The sequence below is a fragment of the Somniosus microcephalus genome, chromosome 32, assembly GCF_052327205.1.
Source record: "Somniosus microcephalus isolate GS21.2 chromosome 32, FLI_Smic_1.0, whole genome shotgun sequence".
Classification (NCBI taxonomy): Eukaryota; Metazoa; Chordata; class Chondrichthyes; order Squaliformes; family Somniosidae; genus Somniosus; species Somniosus microcephalus.
In genome coordinates this window covers 39,647,853-39,674,946 of record NC_141018.1, presented here as the reverse complement: position 1 = coordinate 39,674,946, position 27,094 = coordinate 39,647,853, and the positions used below count along the sequence as shown (strand labels likewise).

Genomic DNA, 27,094 nt, shown 5'->3' with positions numbered 1-27,094 from the left:
GTAGTGTGACTTTCTTTGGCTGGCTACTGTTTGGGTTAACAAAGCACTGGAACATCTATATCCCTACAGTACAGGGAGCATTGGCAGTTATCTGGGATCGCCCTGTGCTGCTACTCTCTAAGCTGCCAGGTAATTTGGGGAAAATCTCACACAAAAAGGTTAGAAAAATGCACCTTTGCAAAAAGGAAAAGAGTGCACAAATGAGATTGGAGAAGCATACCAAGATAACAAATCGGTACACGGAAATCAAAACCTACAGAAAATAAACCCACCCAACAGCTTGGGGAAAATGTACCATCCAGTGACATATTAAACCAGAAGGTCCCAGGCTTAACCCCTGGCCCGTGTTGTGGTTAGAATATGGAACTTGCTACCACAGATGCATTTAAGGGGAATCTAGATAAACACATGAGGGAGAAAAAGAATAGGATATGTTGATGAGGTTAGATGAAGAAGGTTGGGAGGAGATTCATGTGGAGCACAGCCACCAGCATGGATCTATTGGGCTGTATGGCCGGTTTCTGTGCTGTAAGTACTCATAGAAATTTACAGCAGGAGGAAGGAGGCCATTTGACCCATCTTGTCCGTGCCGGCTGACAAAGAGCTATCCAGCCTAATCCCACTTTCCAGCTCTTGGTCCGTAGCCTTGTAGGTTACGGCACTTCAAGTGCACATCCAAGTACTTCTAAATGCGATGAGGGTTTCTGCCTCAACCATCCTTTCAGGCAATGAGTTCCAGACCCCGACCACCCTCTGGGTGGAAAAAGATTCTGCTCAAATCCCTTCCAAATCACCTACCAATTACTTTAAATCTATGCCCCCTAGTTATCGACCCCTCTGCTAAGGGAAATAGGTCCTTCCTATCCACTATCTAGGCCCCTCATAATATTATACACCTCCATTAGGTCGCCCCTCAGCCTCCTCTGTTCCAAAGAAAACAACCCCAGCCAGCCTATCCAATCTTTCCTCATAGCTAAAATTCCCCAGCCCAGGCAACATCCTCGCAAATCTCCTCTGCACCCTCTCTAGTGCAATTACATCCTTCCTGTAATGTGGTGACCAGAACTGCATGCAGTATTCCAGCTGCGGCCTAACTAGTGTTTTATACAGTTCAAGTATAACCTCCCTGCGCTTATATTCTATATATTCAGCTAATAAAGGCAAGTATCCTGTATGCCTTCTTAACCACCTTCTCTACCTGTCCTGCAACCTTCGGGGATCTGTGGACATGCACTCCAAGGTCCCTCTGATCCTCTGCGCTTCTCAGTGTCCTACCATTTATAGCGTATTCCCTTGCCTTGTTAGCCCTCCCCAAATACATTACCTCACACTTCTCCAGATTGAATTCCATTTACTATGTAAAGACAGCAGGCCCGCGGGGGCTTTATTTGGCTGCAGCCCCCTGAACAAGGGAGGTGAAAGAGTCACCTTGGGTTCTCACACCTAACTGATATCCGAAGCTGCTGGAAGAGACATGTGTGTGGACAACAGGGCCTGATTCTCCTCCCACTGGCTGGTTCGCAGTGGGATAGTCCTAACCAATGTGAAACTGCCCAGAAACCTCATTAACCAAGCAGGGCGGGTGGAAGCCAGAAAGCCAGTCTTCATTGGCTTAATACTGCCAGGCAGAGGGAGGCAAAGACTATTCTGCAGCTGGTTAAAGGGCAACACCACCTCTCAGCAAGATGACAGAGGTCACAGCAACCTCGGTGGTGTCAGCAGCTGGAAGTTTCACAGATTACCTGTGGAGGTGCTGTGGCAGAACTGAGGGCCAGGAGGGAACTGAGGCCAAAAGTTCATGTTAGAGAGTGGTGCAGGCTGTGTGGAGGGAGCTGGCAGAGGCAGTCAGTGCAACCTCCACCACCCCAAGAACTGCCACACACAGCAGGAAGAGGTTCAATGACCTCACAAGGGTAAGTCAGGGCCCGGGTGCCGATACACACCCGCTACTACTCATACAGCTTCACTCACCTCTTTACTTTGCAGAATTTTTCTCTGTCACACCGACGTATCAGGGAAATTCACTGTTGCAAAAGGGCAACTTCTCCAAACATTCAAGCAGCTTCTCAATTCACTTTACCTGCTACAAGGGCATCTGCTAGTCTTCACGAACATGTCACTTAAAGGGGCATGGCGCCTTCACGTCTCATCGTCATGGAATGTAACAAGGGCAATATGGTAATCATGGGGGACTTTAATCTACGTATTGACTGGGCAAATCAAATTACCACTAATGGTGTGGAGGACGAATTCTTGGAATACATGTGAGATGGTTTCCTGGATCAGTATGTGGAGGAACCAACCAGGGAACAGGCTATTCTCGATCTGGTACTGTGTAATGAGAAAGGGCTAATCAATAATCTTGTGGTAAAGGGGCCTTTAGGGACAAGTGACCATAATATGATTGAATTTTACATTAAGTTTGAGAGTGATGTAGTCCAATATGAAACTAAGGTCTTCAATCTAAACAGAGGAAACTACAAGGGTATGAGGGACAAGTTGGCCATGGTAGATTGGGAGACTACACTAAAAGGTATGAAGGTGGACATACAATGGCTAACATTCAAAGAAATAATGCATAATTTGCAACAAACATATATTCCTCTAGGGCATAAAAACTCAAAAGGAAAAGTGATCCAACCATGGCTAACAAAAGAAATTAAAGCTTGTGGCGGATCGCCACCTAAACGGGCGCAATCCACTTTTCCGTCCGTGGACAATAAATCGGGCACCTTGCCTTTAAGAAGCATGCTGCCTTTAAGGCATAACAAAGGAGCAGGCGTCGCCCTCAGTGTGTACTCAAAAGCGCGGGTGTCGCCCTCAGTCTGTTTTCGGGTTTAGCAGAGAGAGGAGCTGGGGCAGCCATCTCTCGAGAATGTAATAAAAGCCATGTGTTCCTCAGATCGGGTCGGCCTCCATTCGTGTTCCACGGCAGCCACAACATTGGTGACCCCGACGCTCAGAACGTATTCCGAGCACTGCAATGGCGGACACAAACGCAGTTTCCGTGAAACTGCCGGAGTTTTGGGAAAACCAGCCCGAAGCCTGGTTCCTCCAAGCTGAGTCCCGATTCCAGCTGCGACACATCACCACAGATGGGACGAAGTATGACTACCTCGTCGCATCACTCGGTAGCTCCACAGTCACGAAGGTCTGGATAGCGCTGCAGAACTCACCAGAGGAGGGCAAGTATGCACATCTTAAGGCCGCGCTCCTTAAAAAATTTACGACCTCGACATACCAGCGAAACTGCCGCCTCCTCGACCTTCCAGGCCTCAGTGACGCCTCACCGTCAGACCTCCTCTCCCACATGCTCTCACTCACCGACGAGAGCCCACCCGGGTCCCTCTTCCACACGCTGTTCATCCGCCAGCTACCTCCCAGCATCCGCCCAGCGATCGTGGCGTCCGGCCTCACGGACATAGAAGCCCTGGCCGACGAGGCCGACAAGCTGCTGTCCGCTCACTCCAGCCGCGACGTCGCTCCGGACCTGGCAGCCACAGCCTGGGCGCGCCCCTCACCGGCCACCACGCGGCCACAAGGCCCAGCCACGGGGCCCACGGGGCCTTCGCGCCCCACAAACCCGGGCTACTGTTACTACCACGCACGGTTCGGCGCCAGGGCACAACGGTGCACACCTCCCTGCTCCTTCAAGTCCGCCCCCGTACCAGCCCCCGTGATGGCCGTGGGCCACGCGGGCTCCCTGCTGTACGTCACGGATGACAAAACCGGCCGCCGGTTCCTGTGCGACACTGGAGTTCAGCACAGCATCATCCCAGCCTCCGCCCTCGACATCCAAAAGGGCGAACGAGGACAGGCGCTGGCTGCCGCTAACGGCTCGGACATCTGGACGTACGGCACCCGCACAGTCACCCTCGACCTCGCTGGTCGCCGCTACCGATGGGAGTTCATCACTGCCAAGGTACTCTCCCCTCTCATCGGCGCAGACTTCCTGTGCGCCCACGGCCTACTGGTAGACATCCCTCGACACCGCCTCGTGGACATGAACACCATGTCCCCCATCCTGGGCGCCATGGCCCCCCGTCAACCCGCCGACATGGCGTCACAGTGCCACGCCCGGGCCACGGATGACTACTCGGCACTCCTGGCCGAATTCCCGGCCCTCACCAACCCGACCTTCTCCGCAGAGGTCGCCAAACACGGGGTGGAACACTTCATCCCCACCACAGGCCCCCCAGTGTATGCCCACGCCCACAGGCTGGACCCGGCCAAACTGGAGAGCGCGCGGACCGAGTTTGCCACTATGGAACAGCTCGGCATCATCCACCGCTCCAACAGTCCCTGGGCCTCCCCACTCCACATCGCCCCCAAACCAGGCGGGGGTTGGCGCCCCTGCGGGGATTACCGCCGCCTCAACAATGCCACCACCCCTGATCGGTACCCCGTGCCGCACATTCAGGACTTCTCGGCTAGACTGGCCGGCCGCTCAGTCTTTTCCAAAGTCGACCTGGTGCGCGGCTACCACCAAGTCCCCGTCCACCCCGCGGACGTCCCCAAGACGGCCGTAATCACCCCCTTCGGTCTTTTCGAGTTCCTGCGGATGCCCTTCGGCCTCAAAAATGCGGCCCAGGCATTCCAACGGCTCATGGGCTCGGTCCTTCGGGACCTGAAGTTCCTGTTCGTCTACCTGGACGACATCCTGATAGCCAGTTCCTCCAAGCAGGAACACCTCGAACACCTTCGCATCCTGTTCAGGCGCCTCAGCGACCACGGGCTCATCCTCAGCCCAGCCAAGTGCCAGTTCGGCCTGGACAAGATCGACTTCCTCGGCCACCACATCACCCATGCTGGGGCCATTCCCCTGCCCACCAAGGTGCAGGCCGTCCAGCAATTTCCCCGCCCCACCACCATCAAAGGACTCCAGGAGTTCCTCGGGATGGTGAATTTCTACAACCGCTTCATCCCCAAAGCGGCGTCCCTCATGAGGCCCCTGTATGAAGCCCTCCGGGGCAGGAGTGGCAAGATGGCGGTCGAATGGATGGCAGACGTATCAGCCGCCTTCAACTCCACCAAGACCGCGCTCGCCGACGCCACCCTGCTCGCACATCCACGGCCCAATGCCAGAGTAGCGCTCACCACGGACGCCTCCGACCACGCGGTCGGCGCCGTGTACGAGCAGTGGGTCGACGGCGCCTGGCAACCACTTGCCTTCTTCAGCCGCCAACTACGCCCCCCGGAGGTCAAGTACAGCACCTTCGACCGCGAGCTCCTCGCGCTGTACCTGGCGGTCCGCCATTTTTGGTTTTTGCTGGAGGGCCACCCCTTCACTGCGTTTGTCGACCACAAACCCCTGACATTCACAATGGCAAAGACAACCGACCCCTGGTCCGCCAGGCAGCAGCGCCAGCTCGCGGCAGTGTCCGAGTTCACCACGGACATCTAACACGTCTCCGGCCGAGACAACGTGGTAACCGACTGCCTCTCCCGCCCCGCCATCCACGCCGCACACCTGGCAGTCGACTACGCTCAACTCACAGCAGACCAGCTCACGGACCCTGATCTGCTCTCCGCACCTACCAACCTACCAGGGCTACGCCTGGCCGACGTCGCCTGCGACCCGACCGCAGTCACGGTCAAGTGCGACATATCCCTATCTCAACCTCGGCCCGTCGTCCCAGCGTCCTGACGCCGCCGGGTATTCGAGATTCTCCACAACCTCTCCCACCCCGGCGCCCGCGCATCCATCAAATTGGTAGCCAACCGCTTTGTCTGGCGCGGCCTTCGCAAGGATGTGCGTACTTGGGCCAACTCCTGCCTAGCCTGCCAACGGGCCAAGGTGCAGCAACACACGAAAGCACCCCTCGAGGAGATCACCGTCCCTTCACGTAGATTCGACCACATCCACGTGGACATCGTCGGGCCCCTGCCGCCGTCGCAAGGCCACACGCACTTGCTGACGATCGTCGACCGCACCACGCGCTGGCCCGAGGCAATTCCACTGACCTCTACCACCACCGCCGACATCGCCAGAGCCTTCGTCAGCACCTGGGTCGCACGGTTCGGCGTCCCCTCCGACATGACGTCGGACAGAGGTCCGCAATTTACCTCTGAACTCTGGACCGCCATCGCACGCAATCTCGGGGTGACCATTCACCGCACCACAGCGTACCACCCCCAAGCCAACGGACTGTGTGAGCGGTTCCACAGATCCTTGAAGGCATCTCTTCGAGCCAGCCTCCAGGACGGCGCCTGGACCGACCGACTCCCGTGGGTCCTCCTCGGCCTGCGCTCCGCGGTTAAAGAAGACCTCCACGCATCGGCAGCAGAGCTCGTGTACGGCCAGCCGCTGCGCGTACCCGGCGAGTTCCTGCCCACCGCCACGACACCCTGGTCAGCTGACCAGCAACGCCACGACTTCGCCTCACCGGCGCTACAGTTCGCCCCGGTGCCCATTGCCCGGCACGGCGAATCCACCTCACACGTCCCACTAAGCCTGCACCACGCACGGTTCGTTTTCGTCCGGCACGATGCCCACCACGGACCCCTTCAACCCCCGTACGACGGGTCCTACAAAGTGCTACAGGCTGGGGACAAATTTTTCGACCTACAAGTGGGCGACAGGACTGAAAAAGTGTTGGTTGACCGACTCAAGCCAGCACACTCGGAGCCCGGTGAGCAGGTCCCAGTAGCTCGTCCACCGCCACGCGGCCGACCTGCCCTCAAGTCAGTACACCCGGCTGCTCCATGCCCGGCCGTTCCACGTCCACCGGCGTCCTACAAGAGCCGCTCCGGCCGGCCCATCAGACCGCCGCACCGTCTCGTCCACACCTCCTAAGCGGATTCTGGGGGGAGCTGTGTGGCGGATCGCCACCTAAACGGGCGCAATCCACTTTTCCATCCGTGGACAATAAATCGGGCACCTTGCCTTTAAGAAGCATGCTGCCTTTAAGGCATGACAAAGGAGCGGGCGTCGCCCTCAGTGCGTACTCAAAAGCGCGGGTGTCGCCCTCAGTCTGTTTTCGGGTTTAGCAGAGAGAGGAGCTGGGGCAGCCATCTCTCAAGAGAATGTAATAAAAGCCATGTGTTCCTCAGATCGGGTCGGCCTCCATTCGTGTTCCGCGGCAGCCACAACAAGCTAGTATTAAGTCAAAGGAGGAAGCTTATAAAGTTGCCGGAAAAAGCGGTCAGCCTGAGGATTGGGATCTTTTTAGAAATCAGCAAAGGGGGACCAAGAAATTGATAAAGAAAGGGAAAATGGAATATGAGCACAAACTAACGAAAATATAAAAACGGATTGTAAAAGCTTCAATAGGTATGTGAAAAGGAAAAGACTGGCGAAGGTAAATGTAGGTCCTTTACAGTCAGAGGGAGACGGGAGAATTTATAATGGGGAATGAGGAAATGGCTGAGAAATTAAATACTTTGTTTCTGTCTGCACGGAACAAGACACAAAAAACCGCCCAGAAATACGAGAAAACCAAGGGTGTGATGAGAATGAGGAACTTAAAGAAATTATTAATTAGTAAAAAAAAGTACTAGCAAAATTAATGGGACTAAAAGTCAATAAATCCCAAGGACCGGATGACCTACATCCTAGGGTTTTGAAAGAGATGGCCATTGGAATAGTGGACGCATTGGTTGTCATCTTCCAAAATTCTATAGATTCTGGAAAGGTTCCTGCAGATTGGAGGATAGCAAATGTAACCCTGCTATTTAAGAAAGGAGGGACAGAGAAAATGGGGAACTACAGACCTGTTAGCCTCACATCAGTAGTTGGGAAAATGCTGGAATCTTTTATAAAGGATGCAATAACTGGGCACTTAGAAACTAATAGTAAGATTGGGCAGAGTCAACATAGATTTATGAAAGGGAAATCCTGTTTGACAAACCTATTGGAGTTCTTTGAGGATGTAACTAGTGGAGTAGACAAAGGGGAACCAGTAGATGTGGTGTATTTGGATTTTCAGAAGGTGTAGTGTCCGTGTGTTGATAAAGACACTGAAGACAGGAGTTGGTTCATAGGTATTTACTAAGCAAAGTCTGGGGGGGGGGTTCTAACGGATATACACAATACACAGGCTTATATAGCCCGAGTGGCAATCACCGGCACCACAGCACACCTGGGGCTCTTAAAGGCACATACACTACAATTCCTCCCCTTTTAGCTAACCAGTACATCATATTTTAAGTAATTATTAATTACATGTTATAAGCAAAATAATATACATTGCTGTAGTTAATTAATTATAAGTCAGTCTCTCAGGAGGCTTCCTGACTCGGTCCGGATAACGCTTCGGGGGTGTAGTAGTTTCTGGTGGTGTAGTAGGTTCTTCTGGCAAGGCTGATTCGGCTTGAATGCCAGTGTCGGGTTCATCGGGTTCCAGTATCACCGGATCGGAGGTAGATATGGGTATCTCTACTTCATCGTTAGATGTATAGAGTGGTGGTGTAGGTTGTCCCTTTTTGGATGACTTTATGATTTGGTCAGCATGGCGCCTTATTATGCTTTCTCCGATGTCCACGGTATACATCAGTGGCCCTAGTCGTGTGCAGATAGTTCCAGGCTGCCATTTCTCGGTACGGTAGTCCCAGGCCAAAACTTGTTGACCTATCTGGAAGGTTCTAGTTGGCCTTTCATTCATGCCTTGAAACTGTCGGTTCTCCACGTCCCTTCTGATGTTGGGCTTGACCAAATCCAGCCGGCATCTTAGGTTTCTATTGAAGAACATCATGGCGGGAGTTTGGTTGGTAACCATATGTGTTGCATTCCTGTATGCGAATAAGAAGTTATCCACCTTGTGCTGAAGTTTTATGTCTTCATTACCCATGGCCTTTATGGCCTTCTTGAAGGTCTGGACAAACCTTTCAGCCAATCCATTGGTGGCGGGATGGTATGGGGCGGACGTGTAGTGCTTAACCCCATTGTTTAAGAACTTTCTGAATTCTTCGGACACAAATTGCGGTCCATTATCAGAACAGATCTGTTCCGGCAGCCCATTCCTGGCAAATATGGTCCTTAATACTGTGATGGTTTTTTCCGTGGTGGTGGAGGACATCTTTATTACCTCCGGCCACTTGGAGTGTGCATCAACCGTGATTAAGAACATTGAGTCCATAAATGGACCAGCAAAGTCGATGTGTACCCTTTGCCAGGGAGATGAGGGCCACTCCCATGGATGTAGAGGGGCTTGTGGTGGAGCGTTTTGGACCTTCTGGCATCCTAGGCAGCTCTTGGTCATTTCTTCAATGTCTCCATCGATACCTGGCCACCATACAAACGCCCTGGCTAGGTTCTTCATTTTCACTCCACCCAGATGCCCCTCGTGAAGCTCCTTTAGCACTTTATCCTGGAGTTTGGGTGGAATCACCACTCTGGATCCACACATCAAGGTTCCTCGGCACACTGACAGCTGTTCTCTTCTTTGCGAGAATGCTGGCAACAGTGGTTCGCCATGTGCTGGCCATCCCTTCACTGTTAAATCGTAGACCCGTGAAAGAGTCGGGTCATTTCTCGTTTCCCTTTCAATGGCAGAATTTGTTACTGGTAGACATTCCACTATGGTAGAGTGGAACATCTCCATTGGGTCTACTGTAGGTGCCTCTTCTACCATTGGCAACGGTAGGCGCGATAAACTGTCAGCATTCCCATGCTGTTTTGACCCTTTGTATTCTATGTTGTATTGGTGTGCCCCTAGAAAAAGGGACCACCTCTGTAGCCTTTGCGCTGTCATAATGGGAACACCCTTTTTAGGGTTGAATATGGAGATGAGGGGTTGATGGTCAGTCAACAAGGTAAATTTTTGTCCGTGTAGGTAATGGTTGAATTTCTTTACTCCCCATACCAGGCTGAGTGCTTCACTGTCGATTTGGGCATAGTTACGCTCAGCTGAGTTCAATGAGCGTGACGCAAAAGCTATCGGCCGTTCCGAGCCATCAGGGAATTTATGCGATAATACTGCTCCTATGCCGTAAGGGGATGCATCGCACGCCAGTTTGATTGGCAGTGATGGGTTGTAATGAGCCAAAACTTCTTTGGATGTGATTAAGTCTTTGCATTTATGGAAGGCACTTTTGCAGTCTTCGTTCCATTTCCAAATTACTCCTGTTTGTAGCAGTTCATTAAGAGGGTGTAGAAGAGTTGATAAGTTCGGTAAAAATTTATGATAGTAATTTATTAATCTCAGGAACGACCTTAATTGTGAAACATTTTCAGGTGCTGGGGCTTTTATGACCGCCTCAATTTTTTCAGGTGACTTATGCAACCCTTCCTTATTTATTATGTGGCCACAATATGATATTTGATTTCGGAAAAATTCGCACTTGGGGCGATTTGCTCGTAGGCCCCGTTCTCTCAGCCAAGTGAGCACCTGCTCTAAATTGGCAAGGTGCTCGTTGTCGTTTTCTCCTGTTACAAGGATGTCGTCTAGGTAGCATTGAGTCCCCGGAATCCCTTGGAGGACTTGCTCCATAGCTCTTTGCCAGATAGCTGGAGCGGATGCTACTCCGAAAACCAGTCGATTGTACTGGTACAAACCTTTGTGTGTATTTATCGTGAGATATTTTTTAGAGGCCTCTTCAACCTCCATCTGTAGATATGCCTGTGCCAAGTGAATTTTGGTGAAACGTTTCCCTCCGGATAGTGAGGCGAAAATATCTTCTATCCTCGGAAGAGGATACTGTACCGTGTGAAGGACCGGGTTTACAGTCACCTTGAAGTCTCCACAGATGCGAATTTTTCTCTGTTCTTCAGATTTATCATTCTTCAATGCTTTCTTCATGACTGGAACGATGGGTGTTGCCCACTCGCTCCAATCTATTTTAGATAATACGCCTGCCTTTTCCAAATTCTCCAGCTCTGCCTCGACTGCTGGACGAATTGCGTATGGCACCGGTCTTGCCTTAAAAAACTTGGGAATTGCTGCATCTTCCACTTTTATTGAGGCGGTGATGCCTTTCAAGGTTCCTAGTTTCTCTTGAAACACTTCCTTGGCGTTGGCCAAGATGTCTTTTAATCGTTCAGGTATGACGTCATCATCATTTTTTTCTTTACTGGTCACCGTCAGTGCCTGAATGGAGTGCCAGTCTAAACGTATTTTTCTGATCCATTCACGTCCCAACAGCGGTGGACCACCATCTTGTAGAACGTATAAATACAACTTCTGTATTTCCTTGCCGCCCATCCATCCCTGTCCAGTCTAATCCCATTTTCCAGCATTTGGTCCATAGCCTTGTATGCAATGGCATTTCAAGTGCTCATCCAAATGCTTCTTGAATGTTGTGAGGGTTCCTGCCTCTACCACCCTTTCAGGCAGTGAGTTCCAGATTCCAACCACCCTCTGGGTGAAAAAGTTCCTCCTCAAATCCCCTCTAAATCTCCTGCCCCTTACCCTGAATCTATGCCCCCTTGTTATTGACCCCCCTACTAAGGGGAAAAGTTCCTCTTTATCTACCCTATCTATGCCCCTCATCATTTTGTACACCTCAATCAGGTCCCCCCTCAGCCTTCTTTGCTCCATCCCAGGTAACATCCTGGTGAATCTTCTCTGCACCCTCTCCAAAGCAATCACATCCTTCCTATAGTGAGGCGACCAGAACTGCACACAGTACTCCAGCTGTGGCCTCACCAGCGTTTTGTACAGCTCCATCATAACCTCCCTGCTCTTATATTCTATGCCTCGGCTAATGAAGGCAAGTATCCCATTAAACAATTATTCAAATTTTTGAAAAAAATAATTTTTTAACAAATCGGGTCTAAAAATACACTAACCTTACTGTAAAGTCTTTAAAAATAATAAACCTGTGGGGAAAAAAATTCTAACTTTAATTGATAGACCACTTACCTTTTAAAACTAAGTACTTACGTCTGCTTTTTTCTTGCGTAAAAACTGGAGGCCTTATCGCACGGGCAACCCTGTTTAAAAAAAAAGCGCACGTGCAGACTCCTGCGCGCACGCGTTCCACCTCTGAACCCCTGCGGTTTTCCGCGCATACACTGTGCATGCTGAAAACCGGCACTTCCATCGGGCCCACGCGTGAGTACACGGTGCTTACTCACACGTTGGGACCCGAATTACTGGGCCATTATTTCCTTGAATGTTAGCCATTGTATGTCCACCTTCATACCTTTTTAGTGTAGTCTCCCAATCTACCATGGCCAACTTGTCCCTCATACCCTTGTAGTTTCCTCTGTTTCGATTGAAGACCTTAGTTTCAGAGGCAGAGTGACGGTGTAGCAGGGGTGTGGTTTAATTAACTGTAGGTGTGTGTATATAGGGAAGTATATGAGCATATAGTTATTTAGAGGAGACAGGCGAGGGTTTGAAAAGAATGGTCTTTGAAATTTCTTGTATAAAGATATGAGAAACATTGTCAGTTGCCGCCTCCGGTTGGTTTTGGGCGCTCTGACTGCGCTAACTGGACTTGTATTTCTATTTAGTGGGAATTTTCATTCCTGTGAGGATGCGATGCTGGGAATTTGGGAAAACTCGGGAGATGCGAGTAACAGACGGTGCTTGGATCGGCTTTACACAACCCTACACCTGTCTGCTCAACAGCCGATCTGTCCCCAGATTATTAGAGGAGATCAGGCAGCCGTTGAAGAAGCACTTTTAAACTCTCTTGATGTGTCACGTAAAAAAACTCGTTTGACAGAAAATCATTATCTGAAAATTACGAAGGACTGTGCTGCATTTATAGAGGGGCGTAAGTATCTAACCTTCGCACTCAGCAAGGAGGAGAGGCATTTCCCCGTCGCCTATTCCATTGTGATTCATGGGAACATCGAAATGTTTGAGAGACTCCTGAGGAGCATTTACACCCCCCAGAACGTGTACTGTATCCATGTGGATAGGAAAAGTGCCGCCAGTTTCCATCTCGCTGTCAGGGCTATCGCCGCTTGTTTCCATAATGTTTTCATTGCCAGCAAGTTGGAGAACGTGACCTACGCGTCGTGGTCCCGGGTCCAGGCTGATCTGAACTGTATGGAGGACCTGCTGCAGAGCCCGGTCCAGTGGAGGTATTTCATTAACCTGTGCGGACTGGACTTCCCCATTAAAACAAACGCCGAGATTGTCAGAAACCTGATTGTGCTGAACGGGAAAAACAGCATAGAGTCCGAATTGCCCTCAGCTGTCAAAAAGGTGGGTTGGCGATTTCTTCTATTGGCCTCCTGTACCCTCAAAGTTAAACCGCTGATGCCCGACGTATTGGGTGACTGACATCAACCAGTGGGTGTCCTTTAGTAAAGCAAAGTGCAAGGTCACATGGTTCAACCCCAAAGGATTGGAAACATATTGGATACAAACATGTCCAGTGTTGGTGTCTTTGATAAAGTTTGCGGTTTCAGCCTAGTGTCTGGGGCCAGTTGCTGCTGCCTCAACATGCTCTGCTCTGTCGTGGGTTCACTCTATGTCCTAAACTTGTGACTGCAACCATTAGACAGAAGGAGGCTTGGGTGCTTGCCAATTAAGATTACAACAGCTTGCATCTTTAATGTAGAAAAACATTCCGGGGTGCCTCCTGGAGGCGAAATCAGATTTTTTTAAATGGACGCTGAGGCAGAAAAGAAGAAATTAGGAGGGCTGACCAAAAGTTTGGTTAGTTAGAGGCGGGTTTTAAGAAGAACCTCGAAGGAGGAGTGAGGGAATTCCAGAACATGAGCTCTAGGCAGCTGAAGGCACGGCCACCAACGATGAAGCGAAGAGAGCAAGAGAATCAAAAGGCCAGAATCAGAGGAATATTCCGAGAAATTCATCTCGAGCGGTGGCGAAAACCGGCGGTATCGGATCGGCCGCCCATTATACGCAGTGTCTGATATTCGGTTCCACTGCAGTCAATAGGCTGAATATCAGGCGCTGTGTATAGCAGGCGGTCGATCCAATACTGCACAACCGCCCGAGACGAATTTCTAGCAGAGTTTTGCGGGGGGTTGGGGATGGTAGTTGTAGGGATGGAGGAGATTACAAAGATAAGGAGGGGTGAGGCCATGAAGAGATTAAAACACAAAAATTTACATGATGTGCCTCAATAATCCCGAGACTCGATGTTAGCGAAACAAAACAAGGCTTTTATTAACTTAGAAGATAACACGCAGTGGAGAGAGGTATCTTCCATCTGGAGCTCTGCAGTACTGGATATGAGGCCAGACTGAGCTGGCTTACATAGAGGCCAGGTATGGGCGGAGCCCTACACACAACACATTCCATACATTCCAATATACAATACTGAGGAGAAACCTGAAACCAACCACAGTCACAGACAATACAATGGTGAGGGGAAACCTGAAACCAACCACAGTCACAGGCAGTGATGAATGGAATATTTCATCACATTCACCCCTTCTATAGATTTAGTCTGTTCGGGGGTTTGGTAGTCCTCTGCGACCGACGTGGCTGTTGTGGTGTCGCGGGTGTCGGCTGGGTGTCCCCGGTGGCCTCCTGGGTCTCTGCCAGGGGTGCCGCCAGGGTTGTTGAAGGGGTAGTTGGTGGGGGTGCCGTTGGTCGATGTTCTTCTGGGGGTGATGAAAGAGTCGTGGGTGGGTAAGAGTTGCTGTGGTCGTTGTTGCTGCTATTGCCGTGGTTGTTGTCGTTACCGGCTGGGGCGACGTCTTTTATTGACACGGTGTCCTCCCTTCCGTCGGCGTGCCGGACATACGCGTATTGGGGGTTGGCGTGGAGTAGGTGCACTGGCTCCACGAGAGGGTCCGTCTTATGGCCCCTCACATGCCTTCGCACGAATACCGGACCTGGGATGGAGAGCCATGACGGCATGGATACGCCTGAGGTGGATTTCCGGGGAAAGCTAAACATTCGTTCATGAGGCGTGGCATTGGTGGCAGTACACAATAGCGACCGTATCGAATGGAGCACATCTGAGAGGACTTCCTGCCAGCGGGAGATAGGGAGGCCCTTGGTCCTTAGAGCTGGAGTGACTGCTTTCCATACTGTCCCGTTCTCTCGCTCCACTTGACCGTTACCCCGGGGGTTGTAGCTGGTGGTACGGCTCGTGGCGATACCCCTGGACAGCATGTACTGGCGTAGCTCTTCACTCATGAAGGACGCCCCCCTATCCGTGTGGATGTAGCTCGGCATACCAAACAGGCAGAACAGGCTGTTGAGGCATTTAATGACCGTGGCGCTGGTCATGTCTGGGCAGGGGAAGGCGAATGGGAACCGGGAGTATTCGTCCACAATGTTCAGGAAGTAAACATTGCGGTCGACGGACGGGAGGGGGCCCTTGAAATCTAAGCTGAGCCGCTCAAAGGGCCGTGTAGCTTTGATTAAGTGGGCTCTATCAGGGTGGTAGAACCGAGGCTTGCACTCAGAGACCGAACTTCCTCAATCGAGTAGGGTAAGTTGCGGGACTTTATGAAGTGGAACAGCCGCGTGACCCCTGGGTGGCAGAGGTCGTTGTGGAGGGTCTGTAGCCGATCCCCGGTGGCGCTGGCACACATCCCTCGTGAGAGGGCATCTGGGGATTCGTTAAGGGCCCCTGGCCGGTAAATGATGTCATACTCGAAGGTGGAGAGCTCGATCCGCCACCTAAGAATCTTATCATTTTTGATCTTCCCCCTCTGTTTATTATTGAACATAAACGCTACCGACCGCTGGTCGGTAAGTAGGGTGAAGCGTTTGCCGGCTAGGTAGTGGCGCCAGTGGCGCACTGCCTCCACGATGGCTTGGGCCTCCTTTTCCACGGAGGAGTGTCTGATCTCGGGCCCTTGGAGGGTCCTCGAGAAGAAAGCTACGGGCCGCCCCGCCTGGTTGAGGGTGGCCGCCAAGGCAAAGTCAGACGCATCACTTTCCACTTGAAATGGAGTGTTCTCGTCCACTGCCTGTAGCGTGGCCCGCTCAATATCCTGCTTAATGCTTTTGAAGGCGGCGTGGGCCTCAGCAGAGAGCGGAAAAGAGGATGCTTTCAAGAGGGGGCGGGCTTTGTCGGAGTAGTTGGGGACCCATTGGGAATAATAAGAAAATAACCCCAGGCACCTTTTCAGGGCTTTGGGAGTGTTGGGCAGGGGCAGCTCCCGTAGGGGGCGCAATCGGTCGGGGTCTGGTCCGATTTCCCCATTCTCCACGCTGCCTAGTATGCAGAGGCGCGTGGTGTTGAAAACGCACTTGTCCTCGTTGTAGGTGAGGTTGAGTTTTTGTGCGGTTTTCAGGAACCTCTCGAGGTTCGAGTCGTGATCCTGCTGGTTGTGACCGCAGATGGTGACGTTGTCGAGGTAGGGGAAGGTTGCCTGCAAGTGGTGGTCATCGACCATGCGATCCATCTCCCTCTGGAAGACCGAGACCCCATTCGTCACCCCAAAGGGGACTCTGAGGAATTGGTAGAGGCGTCCGTTCGCCTCGAAGGCGGTGTACGGGCGGTCCTCTGGTCTGATAGGGAGCTGGTGGTACGCTGACTTGAGGTCGATGGTGGAGAACACCCGGTATTGGGCGATTTGGTTCACCATTTCTGATATGCGGGGTAGCGGGTAGGCGTCTAGTTGGGTGTACCTCTTGATCGTTTGGCTATAGTCGATCACCATCCGTTTCTTCTCGCAACCCCTTACCACCACCACTTGGGCGCGCCACGGGCTATTGCTGCATTCAATAATGCGCTCTTTCAGGAGCCTGTCTACCTCGGTCGCGATAAACCGCCTGTCCTCCCAGCTGTACCTCCTGCTTTTGGTCGCTATTGGCCGGCAGTTAGGGGTAAGGTTCGCGAATAGCGAAGGCGGCTTTACCTTCAGGGTAGCCAGGCCGCACACTGTGAGGGGCGGCTGGGACCCACCGTACTTGAGCGTGATGCTTTGGTGGTTGCACTGGAAATCCAGGCCCATGATCACGCTCGCGCATAGATTCTTCATGATTAATACTTTAAAATTATCGTATACCGTCCCGTTAACGGACAATTGTACCGTGCAGTAACCCAGAATGGTCGATGTCTGGGTTTTATCAGCCATAGAGCTGGTACCCCGAGTAGGGACCACCGTTAGGGAGAGTTGTTGTGCCAGTTCAGGGTGGATAAAACTCTCCGTGCTTCCACTGTCAATTAAACATTTAACCCGGCACCCGTTTACCTCGATGTCCACCATTGATTTGGATAGCGGGTGGGGCCTGGTCTGGTCCACTGTGACCGATGCCACTGTAGGGCCCTGATCGAGACAAGATGGCGTCCACGCTGTCTGCTCACAAGATGGCGGACCCCACGAGGTCGGGCAAGATGGCGTCCAAGATGGCCGCTCCCACGGCGCACACGCGGCGGTGGCGGGTTTTGGTTTTCCGGCGGGGTTCCCTCTGCACACCTTCCCGAAGTGCCCCTTCTTACCGCACTTAAAGCAGGTGGTGCCTTTCGCCGGGCACAGGTTTCTGGTGTGCTTTGGCTGCCCGCAGAAGTAGCAGTTGGGTCCCCGACGCATCGCGGCTGTCGTAGGGCTTCTGGGGGGAGAGCGGGGCCCCGACGGTGTCGGGCTGCCGGGCGGGGAAGATGCCTTCCAAGATGGCGGCGCCCTTGGTGCACACGTGGCGGTGTGGACGGCGCGGGCTGAAGAGTAGGCGTCCGAGTTTCTCTGGGCCACATCCAGGGATCGCGCGGTGTCCGCAGCCTGTTTCAGGTCCAATCCCGTTTTTTCCAGCAGTCTTTGCCGGATGTAAGTGGAGCTGAGGCCTGTGATAAAGGCATCGCGAACAAGCTCGTCGGTGTACACTGCGGCTTTTACATCTCGGCACTTGCAGTCTTTGCCAAGCATTTTCAGGGTGCCTAGGAACTCCTCCACCGATTCCCCAGGTCGCTGTGCGCGAGTGGCGAGCAGATGCCTAGCATACACCTCATTCGTAGGCTGCTGGTAATGCGCCTTTAAGATGTCGCAGGCGGCCAGGTACGTGTCGGCGTCTTGGATGAGGGGGTAAACCCGGTGGCTTACCCAATTCCGCAGAATTCCGAGTTTCATACTCGCAGCGTCCGTAGCATCTTTGACGGCTGCGGAATTGTCCAGGAAGAATTCCATACACATAAACCAATGTCCGAAGCGTGCTGATGCGTCCGGAGCATGCTGATCCAAATCCAAACGTTCAGGTTTCAGGAGTTGATCCATCGTGTTGAAAAATAAGTTAATAAAATTGATGTGCCTCAATAATCCCGAGACTCGATGTTAGCGAAACAAAACAAGGCTTTTATTAACTTAGAAGATAACACGCAGTGGAGAGAGGTATCTTCCATCTGGAGCTCTGCAGTACTGGATATGAGGCCAGGTATGGGCGGAGCCCTACACACAACACATTCCATACATTCCAATATACAATACTGAGGAGAAACCTGAAACCAACCACAGTCACAGGCAATACAATGGTGAGGGGAAACCTGAAACCAACCACAGTCACAGGCAGTGATGAATGGAATATTTCATCACATTACAATTTTAAAATCGAGGCATTGGGGGGCCAGGAGCCAATGTAATTCAGTGAGGACAGGGGTAATGGGTGAAAGGGACTTGGTGTGGGATAGGACACAAACAGCAGAGTTTTGGATAAGCTGAACTTTATGGAGGGTTGAAGATGGGAGGCTGACCAGGGAAGCAGTGGAAAGTCAAGTTGAGAGGTGACAACTTCATGGATGAGGGTTTCATAAGCAGATGAGCTGAGGTGGGGGTGAAGACGGGTAATTTTATGGAGACCGCCTTTATGATGGTATGTGGTGTCAGAAGTTCAGCTTGGGGTCAAATAGAATGCCAAGATTGTGAACAGTATGGTTCAGCCTCAGACAATAGTTGGGGAGGGGGATAGAATTGGAGCCAAGAGTATGGAGTTTGTGGCAGGGGCCAATGAGGATGGGTTCACTCTTCCCAAAGTTTAAATGAGAGGAATTGTGGCTCAGACAAGGGGTAGATTTTGAGCCTCTATGTGGGGGAACATTGCCAACAGTGACCACAACATTATACAGTTTCAATTGGCTGGTAGAGCTAAAGGTACTGAGAATATGCAACTTGTACCAGATTTCAGAAGAACAAATTTCACTAAAATGGCAGATGATTTGGAACGGGTAAATTGGCTAACCCTGCTGTGTGATGAGACTGACGTAGAATGCAAGTGGAAAGTTTTTAAGAACAAGATTATAAAATGTGGAAAACAAATATGTACCCAAAGTCAAAAGAACAAAGTGTGGTAAGAAAAAGCAAAGGTGGCTGACTATTTTATTTATATATATATACACAAAGACAACTGAGATGTTAACAGAAATGTTTATATAAATGAAAGGCATTTATATAAACAGTTGAGTACAAGGAACAACTAAAGAAAACAAAGGTTGCTATTAGATCAGCAAAAAGGCTGGTGAGAAAAAGGATTGTAGACAACTGTGAAAGTAATGGGAAAAGCTTTTAAATTATGTGAAGAGTCGGAGAGCTATCAAAGACTGTATTTGTAGTGTATGTACCTTTTAAGAGCCCCTGTGTACTGTAATACCGGTAGTGACCACTCGGGTATATAAGCCTGTATAGTGTCTTGTATCTTTTAGTTCACCTCCAGACTTTGTTCAGTAAACACCTGTTAAACCAACTCCTGCATTCCGTGTCTCCATTAATACACGGATACAACAGTATTGGGCCACTGAAGGATGTTCAAGGGCAGGTTAGAAAGGATTCACTGGGTATGGTGGAAATATTAAATAAGTACTTTGCATCGGTCTTCATCCTTGAAGATGATGCTCAACTATTAGAATTTAATAATGTTACTAACAAAACTAGTAATATTAACATAGATGAACATATTGTTTTACAAAGAATGAAGAACTTGAAAAGAGATAGAGCAGCCGGGCCAGATGATCTCCATCCGAGGGTCCTCGGGGAGATGGGTCATCTGCTGTATGAGCCCCGAGCCTGTATTTTTAATAGCTCACTGCACTCTGGAATAGACTGGAAGGAGGCTAACGTAGTCCCCATCTTTAAAAAAGGTGACAAGACAGACCTGGGTAACTATAGGCCCATTAGTTTAACATCAGTAATAGGTAAGATGCTTGAGGGAATCATTAGGGATGCAATATATGAATACTTGGATAGAGAGGGACATATTAGTGACACCCAAAATGGCTTCATAAAAAGGTCATGGCTTACAAATCTAATTGTATTTTTTTAGGATGTTACAAAGTTGGTGGATGGGGGAAGTCCAGTAGACATTGTCTACTTAGACTTCCAAAAAGCTTTTGATAAGGTACCGCACAAGAGGCTTCTCTCTAAGATTGAAGCCTCTGGTATTAGTGGTCATATATTGGGCTGGATTCAGAACTGGCTGGCAGGACGGAGGCAAAAAGTAGTTTTAGATGGATTTGGACCTGTTTGGAGACCAGTCACCAGTGGTGTCCCGCAGGGATTGGTGTTGGGACTGTTAATCTTTACTATTTTTATTAATGATCTGGATGTAGGTGTTGGGGGCACGATCTGCAAACTTACTGATGATACGAAGATCAATGCAAGTATTAGGACTGTAGACGATGCTTGTCTGCTTCAGGCGGATCTTAATTTGTTGGGAGATTAGGCTCATGACTGGCAAGTGATGTATAACTTGGATACATGCAGTGTTATGCATGTGAGCAGGGCAAATGCTCAACATTCATAAACCCTTCATGGAAAAGCATTAAATAAGGTGGAGATAGAAAGAGATTTGGCCATTCTAGTGCATACGTCTTTAAAGCTGTTCCAGTTCAGCTACAACACTGGCATCTATCCGACAATGTAGAAAACTGCCCAGGTATGTCCTGTCCACAAAAAGCAGGACAAATCAAACCCGGCCAATTACCACCCCATCAGTCTACTCTCAATCATCAGCAAAGTGATGGAAGGTGTCGACAGCGCTATCAAGCGGCATTTACTCAACAATAACCTGCTCACTGATGCCCAGTTTGGATTCCGCCAAGATCACTCGGCTCCCGACCTCATTACAGCCTTGGTCCAAACATGGACAAAGGAGCTGAATTCCAGAGGTGAGGTGAGAGTGACTGCCCTTGACATCAAGGCAGCATTTGACTGAGTCTGGCATCAAGGAGCCCTAGTAAAACTGAAGTCAATGGGAATTAGGGGGAAAACGCTCCACTGGCTGGAGTCATACCTAGCACAAAGGAAAATGGTTGTGGTGATTGAAGGTCAATCATCACAGCCCCAGGACATTGCTGCAGGAGTTCCTCAGGGCAGTGTCCTAGGCCCAACCATCTTCAGCTGCTTCATCAATGACCTTCCCTCCAACATAAGGTCAGAAATGACGGCACAGTGTTCAGCGCCATTCGCAACTCCACAGATAATGAAGCAGTCCATGCCCGCATGCAACAAGACCTGGACGACGTTCAGGCTTGGGCTGATAAGTGGCAGGTAACATTCATGCCACAGAGGTGCTAGGCAATGACTATCTCCAACAAGCGAGAGTCTAACCACCTCCCCTTGACATTCAATGGCATTACCATCACTGAATCCCCCATTATCAACATCCTGGGGATCACCATTAACCAGAAACGTAACTGGACCAGCCACACAAATACTGTGGCAACAAGAGCAGGTCAGAGGCTAGGTATTCTGCGGCGAGTGTCTTACCTCCTGACTCCCCAAAGCCTTTCTACCATCTACAAGGCACAAGTAAGGAGTGTGATGGAATACTCTCCACTTGCCTGGATGAGTGCAGCTCTAACAATACTCAAGAAGCTTGACACCATTCAGGACAAAACAGCCCACTTGATTGGCACCCCATCCACCACCTTAAACATTCACTCCCTCCACCACCGGCGTACCGTGGCTGCAGTGTGTACCATCTACAAGATGCACTGCAGCAACTCGCCAAGGCTTCTTCGGCAGCACCTTCCAAACCCGCGACCTCTTCCACCTAGAAGGACAAGGGCAGCAGGCGCATGGGAACACCACCATCTCCAAGTTCCCCTCCAAGTCACACACCATCCTGACTTAGAAGTATATCGCTGATCCTTCATCGTCGCTGGGTCAAAATCCTGGAACTCCCTCTCTAACAGCACTGTGGGAGTACCATCACCACACGACTGCAGCGGTTCAAGAAGGCGGCTCACCACCACCTTCTCAAGGGCAACTAAGGATGGGCAATAAAAGCTGGCATTGCCAGCGATGCCCTGATCCCATAAACGAATAAAAAATAAGGTACGTGAGCAATTTCGTGAAGCGATAGCTAGAGCAAATAGGGCGTTGGGGTGTATCCATATGACAACTGAGTACACGATGAGGCATACTAGTTTGTCCTTGTACAAAACCTTGGTCAGGCTGCACTTGGAATACTGTGACCAGTTTTAGTCTCCTCACATGGTGGGTGATATTGAGGTTTTGGAAATGGTGCAGAGGAAGGCCATTGGACTACTTCCCAGCATAAAGGATCTTCGTTATCAAGATAGGCTAAAAGAGTTGGGACTCTACACTTTAGAGAAATGTAACTGAGGGGTGATCTGATTGAGGTTTATAAGATAATGAAGGGAATAGATTCTGTTCCAGTTGACAGTTTGTTTCCATTAAACAGGTTAGGGAGGACCAGGGGTCACAAGTTGAAGTTGTGTAAGGCCAGATCTAGGTTTGATGTCAGGAGGTGGTTCTTTTCCCAGAGAATAGTGGAGCTCTGGAACAGGCTACCGCCTCGTGCGATGATACTGATTTGCTGAATTCCTTCAAGCGAGAGCTGGACCTGTTTCTGGCTGGGACGGAGATCACCTCTTACAGAAGGTAGGTATTGCAGGGAATTCAGGGCCACAGTGATCTCCTGGACTAGTTTTGATCGCCTAAATGGGTTGGAGAGGAATTTCCCAGATTTTATTCCCCCAAATTGGCCTGGGTTTAAAAAAAAAAAAAAAAAAATTTTGCACCTCCCAGGTTTCAGGTGGGGTGGAGAGTGTATATATTGTGATACACAAGGTATCGCAATTATGTGGGATAGGCTGGATGGACCAGAGGGTCTTTACCTGTCCGTCATTGTTTGTAAGTTCATATTTTGACATTGTGCGATTGTGTAAAATGGGTGATCGCAAATGGGCAGCCTGTTTTACATCTCTTCTGATTTTTAGTTCCATTTTGAATTTTTTTTCCCCTTTTTAAAAAATCTTTAGGTTATTATTCCATCTATTTATTGGTTTAATGGCCTTTCTGCAGTAATCACCACATTCTGATCTCTGCTAGCGTGTCCTTTTCTTAAATTACAGGAACGGTGGCTTTTTCATCATGAAGTTAAAAACCAAATAAGCAGAACTAAGGAGAAGAAGAGCTCGCCTCCAATAAGTACTCCCATGTTCACTGGGAATGCTTACTTCGTGGCTGCAAGGGAATTAGTAAACCATTTGTTTGAGAGTCCTGAAATCCAGAAATTTCTAAAGTGGGCAGAAGATACCTATAGTCCTGATGAACATGTTTGGGCTACTCTGCAGCGAATTCCTACAGTCCCAGGCTCCGACCCCCCCAATGCCAAGTATCAGATGTCGGATATGGCAGCCATTGCCCGCCTGGTGAAGTGGTCCTACATGGAGGGGGATATATACAAAGATGCACCCTATCCCAAGTGTACAGGAGCTCACCATCGTGCAGTGTGCATCTATGGTTCTGGTGACCTTCACTGGATCCTGCAACAACACCATCTCTTTGCCAACAAATTTAATCCTGAAGTAGATAACACAGTCCTTCAGTGTTTGGAGGAATATCTGAGATTTAAAACAATTTATGGAAAAGAATTGATGTAGGATTATATTTTATTTCATCCTAACTTTTCCATATTTATTTGCTCTTCACATAGTTGCACATCTCCATTTGTTACCTCTAGACTTGACTATTCCAACGCACCCCTGGCTGGCCTCCCACATTCCACCCCACGTAAACTTGAGGTCATCCAAAACTCGGCTGCCCGTGTCCTAACTCGCACTAAGTCCCGTTCGCCCATCACCCCTGTGCTCGCTGACCTACATTGGCTCCCAGTTAAGAAATGCCTCGATTTCAAAATTCTCATCCTTGTTTTCAAATCTCTCCATGGCCTCACCCCTTCTTATCTCTGTAATCTCCTCCAGCCCCACAACACCCCCCCACCCCCCTGAGATATCTGCGCTCCTCTAATTCTGCCCTCTTGAGGATCCCTGATTATAATCGCTCAACCTTTGGTGGCTGTGCCTTCTGTTGCCTAGGCCATAAGCTCTGGAATTCCCTGCCTAAACCTGTCCGCCTCGCTACTTCTCTTTCCTCCTTTAAGATGCTCCTTAAAACCTATCTCTTTGACCAAGCTTTTGATTACCTGCCCTAATTTATCCTTATGTGGATCGGTGTCAAATTTTTCATCTTAAAATACTCCTGTGCAGCGCCTTGGGACATTTTACTACGTTAAAGGCACTATATAAATAAAAGATGTTGTTGTTTAGCCTCCTTCAACCACCAGGAATGGTAGTCCAAGCCTCTGTGATTGATGATGCCATTGGCTGACAGAAGATGACCTCTGAAATATTTCATCCATCCAGAAACCCCCTACAGAGGAAGGACAAGAAGAAACTTCAAGAGCTATGAAGGAGCTGACCACTCTTCTGCCTTGATGCAGAGATCCTTGGGTTTAAAGGTTGTGTACATTGCTGGGTGCTGCCTTTAAGCTTGGGTAAACTGTTTTAAAGATGAGTGTAATGTTAAATCATTAAAGGTAACTTTGATTAATATACAAAGTAGTGTGACTTTCTTTGGCTGGCTACTGTTTGGGTTAACAAAGCACTGGAACATCTATATCCCTACAGTACAGGGAGCATTGGCAGTTATCTGGGATCGCCCTGTGCTGCTACTCTCTAAGCTGCCAGGTAATTTGGGGAAAATCTCACACAAAAAGGTTAGAAAAATGCACCTTTGCAAAAAGGAAAAGAGTGCACAAATGAGATTGGAGAAGCATACCAAGATAACAAATCGGTACACGGAAATCAAAACCTACAGAAAATAAACCCACCCAACAGCTTGGGGAAAATGTACCATCCAGTGACATATTAAACCAGAAGGTCCCAGGCTTAACCCCTGGCCCGTGTTGTGGTTAGAATATGGAACTTGCTACCACAGATGCATTTAAGGGGAATCTAGATAAACACATGAGGGAGAAAAAGAATAGGATATGTTGATGAGGTTAGATGAAGAAGGTTGGGAGGAGATTCATGTGGAGCACAGCCACCAGCATGGATCTATTGGGCTGTATGGCCGGTTTCTGTGCTGTAAGTACTCATAGAAATTTACAGCAGGAGGAAGGAGGCCATTTGACCCATCTTGTCCGTGCCGGCTGACAAAGAGCTATCCAGCCTAATCCCACTTTCCAGCTCTTGGTCCGTAGCCTTGTAGGTTACGGCACTTCAAGTGCACATCCAAGTACTTCTAAATGCGATGAGGGTTTCTGCCTCAACCATCCTTTCAGGCAATGAGTTCCAGACCCCGACCACCCTCTGGGTGGAAAAAGATTCTGCTCAAATCCCTTCCAAATCACCTACCAATTACTTTAAATCTATGCCCCCTAGTTATCGACCCCTCTGCTAAGGGAAATAGGTCCTTCCTATCCACTATCTAGGCCCCTCATAATATTATACACCTCCATTAGGTCGCCCCTCAGCCTCCTCTGTTCCAAAGAAAACAACCCCAGCCAGCCTATCCAATCTTTCCTCATAGCTAAAATTCCCCAGCCCAGGCAACATCCTCGCAAATCTCCTCTGCACCCTCTCTAGTGCAATTACATCCTTCCTGTAATGTGGTGACCAGAACTGCATGCAGTATTCCAGCTGCGGCCTAACTAGTGTTTTATACAGTTCAAGTATAACCTCCCTGCGCTTATATTCTATATATTCAGCTAATAAAGGCAAGTATCCTGTATGCCTTCTTAACCACCTTCTCTACCTGTCCTGCAACCTTCGGGGATCTGTGGACATGCACTCCAAGGTCCCTCTGATCCTCTGCGCTTCTCAGTGTCCTACCATTTATAGCGTATTCCCTTGCCTTGTTAGCCCTCCCCAAATACATTACCTCACACTTCTCCAGATTGAATTCCATTTACTATGTAAAGACAGCAGGCCCGCGGGGGCTTTATTTGGCTGCAGCCCCCTGAACAAGGGAGGTGAAAGAGTCACCTTGGGTTCTCACACCTAACTGATATCCGAAGCTGCTGGAAGAGACATGTGTGTGGACAACAGGGCCTGATTCTCCTCCCACTGGCTGGTTCGCAGTGGGATAGTCCTAACCAATGTGAAACTGCCCAGAAACCTCATTAACCAAGCAGGGCGGGTGGAAGCCAGAAAGCCAGTCTTCATTGGCTTAATACTGCCAGGCAGAGGGAGGCAAAGACTATTCTGCAGCTGGTTAAAGGGCAACACCACCTCTCAGCAAGATGACAGAGGTCACAGCAACCTCGGTGGTGTCAGCAGCTGGAAGTTTCACAGATTACCTGTGGAGGTGCTGTGGCAGAACTGAGGGCCAGGAGGGAACTGAGGCCAAAAGTTCATGTTAGAGAGTGGTGCAGGCTGTGTGGAGGGAGCTGGCAGAGGCAGTCAGTGCAACCTCCACCACCCCAAGAACTGCCACACACAGCAGGAAGAGGTTCAATGACCTCACAAGGGTAAGTCAGGGCCCGGGTGCCGATACACACCCGCTACTACTCATACAGCTTCACTCACCTCTTTACTTTGCAGAATTTTTCTCTGTCACACCGACGTATCAGGGAAATTCACTGTTGCAAAAGGGCAACTTCTCCAAACATTCAAGCAGCTTCTCAATTCACTTTACCTGCTACAAGGGCATCTGCTAGTCTTCACGAACATGTCACTTAAAGGGGCATGGCGCCTTCACGTCTCATCGTCATGGAATGTAACAAGGGCAATATGGTAATCATGGGGGACTTTAATCTACGTATTGACTGGGCAAATCAAATTACCACTAATGGTGCGGAGGACGAATTCTTGGAATACATGTGAGATGGTTTCCTGGATCAGTATGTGGAGGAACCAACCAGGGAACAGGCTATTCTCGATCTGGTACTGTGTAATGAGAAAGGGCTAATCAATAATCTTGTGGTAAAGGGGCCTTTAGGGACAAGTGACCATAATATGATTGAATTTTACATTAAGTTTGAGAGTGATGTAGTCCAATATGAAACTAAGGTCTTCAATCTAAACAGAGGAA

The 27,094-nt window shown here is 49.7% G+C and overlaps 1 protein-coding gene across 1 annotated transcript; it reads left to right on the top strand.

Annotated features, from left to right (window-relative positions):
• The first annotated feature begins 12,019 nt into the window (after window positions 1-12,019).
• On the top strand, window positions 12,020-24,618 carry LOC147097511 (beta-1,3-galactosyl-O-glycosyl-glycoprotein beta-1,6-N-acetylglucosaminyltransferase 3-like). Its single transcript, XM_085972473.1, has 2 exons — window positions 12,020-13,100; window positions 23,131-24,618. Exons 1-2 carry the CDS (start codon window positions 12,318-12,320, stop codon window positions 23,659-23,661), a joined length of 1,314 nt encoding a protein of 437 aa, XP_085828599.1. The 5' UTR covers window positions 12,020-12,317; the 3' UTR covers window positions 23,662-24,618.
• The last annotated feature ends 2,476 nt before the right edge of the window (window positions 24,619-27,094 follow it).

Coding starts and splice junctions, on each gene's coding strand:
- LOC147097511 (XM_085972473.1), top strand. CDS start 12,318: ATGAGAAACATTGTCAGTTGCCGCCTCCGGTTGGTTTTGGGCGCTCTG. Junction 13,101..23,130: donor TGCCCTCAGCTGTCAAAAAG/GTGGGTTGGCGA, acceptor CTTAAATTACAG/GAACGGTGGCTTTTTCATCA.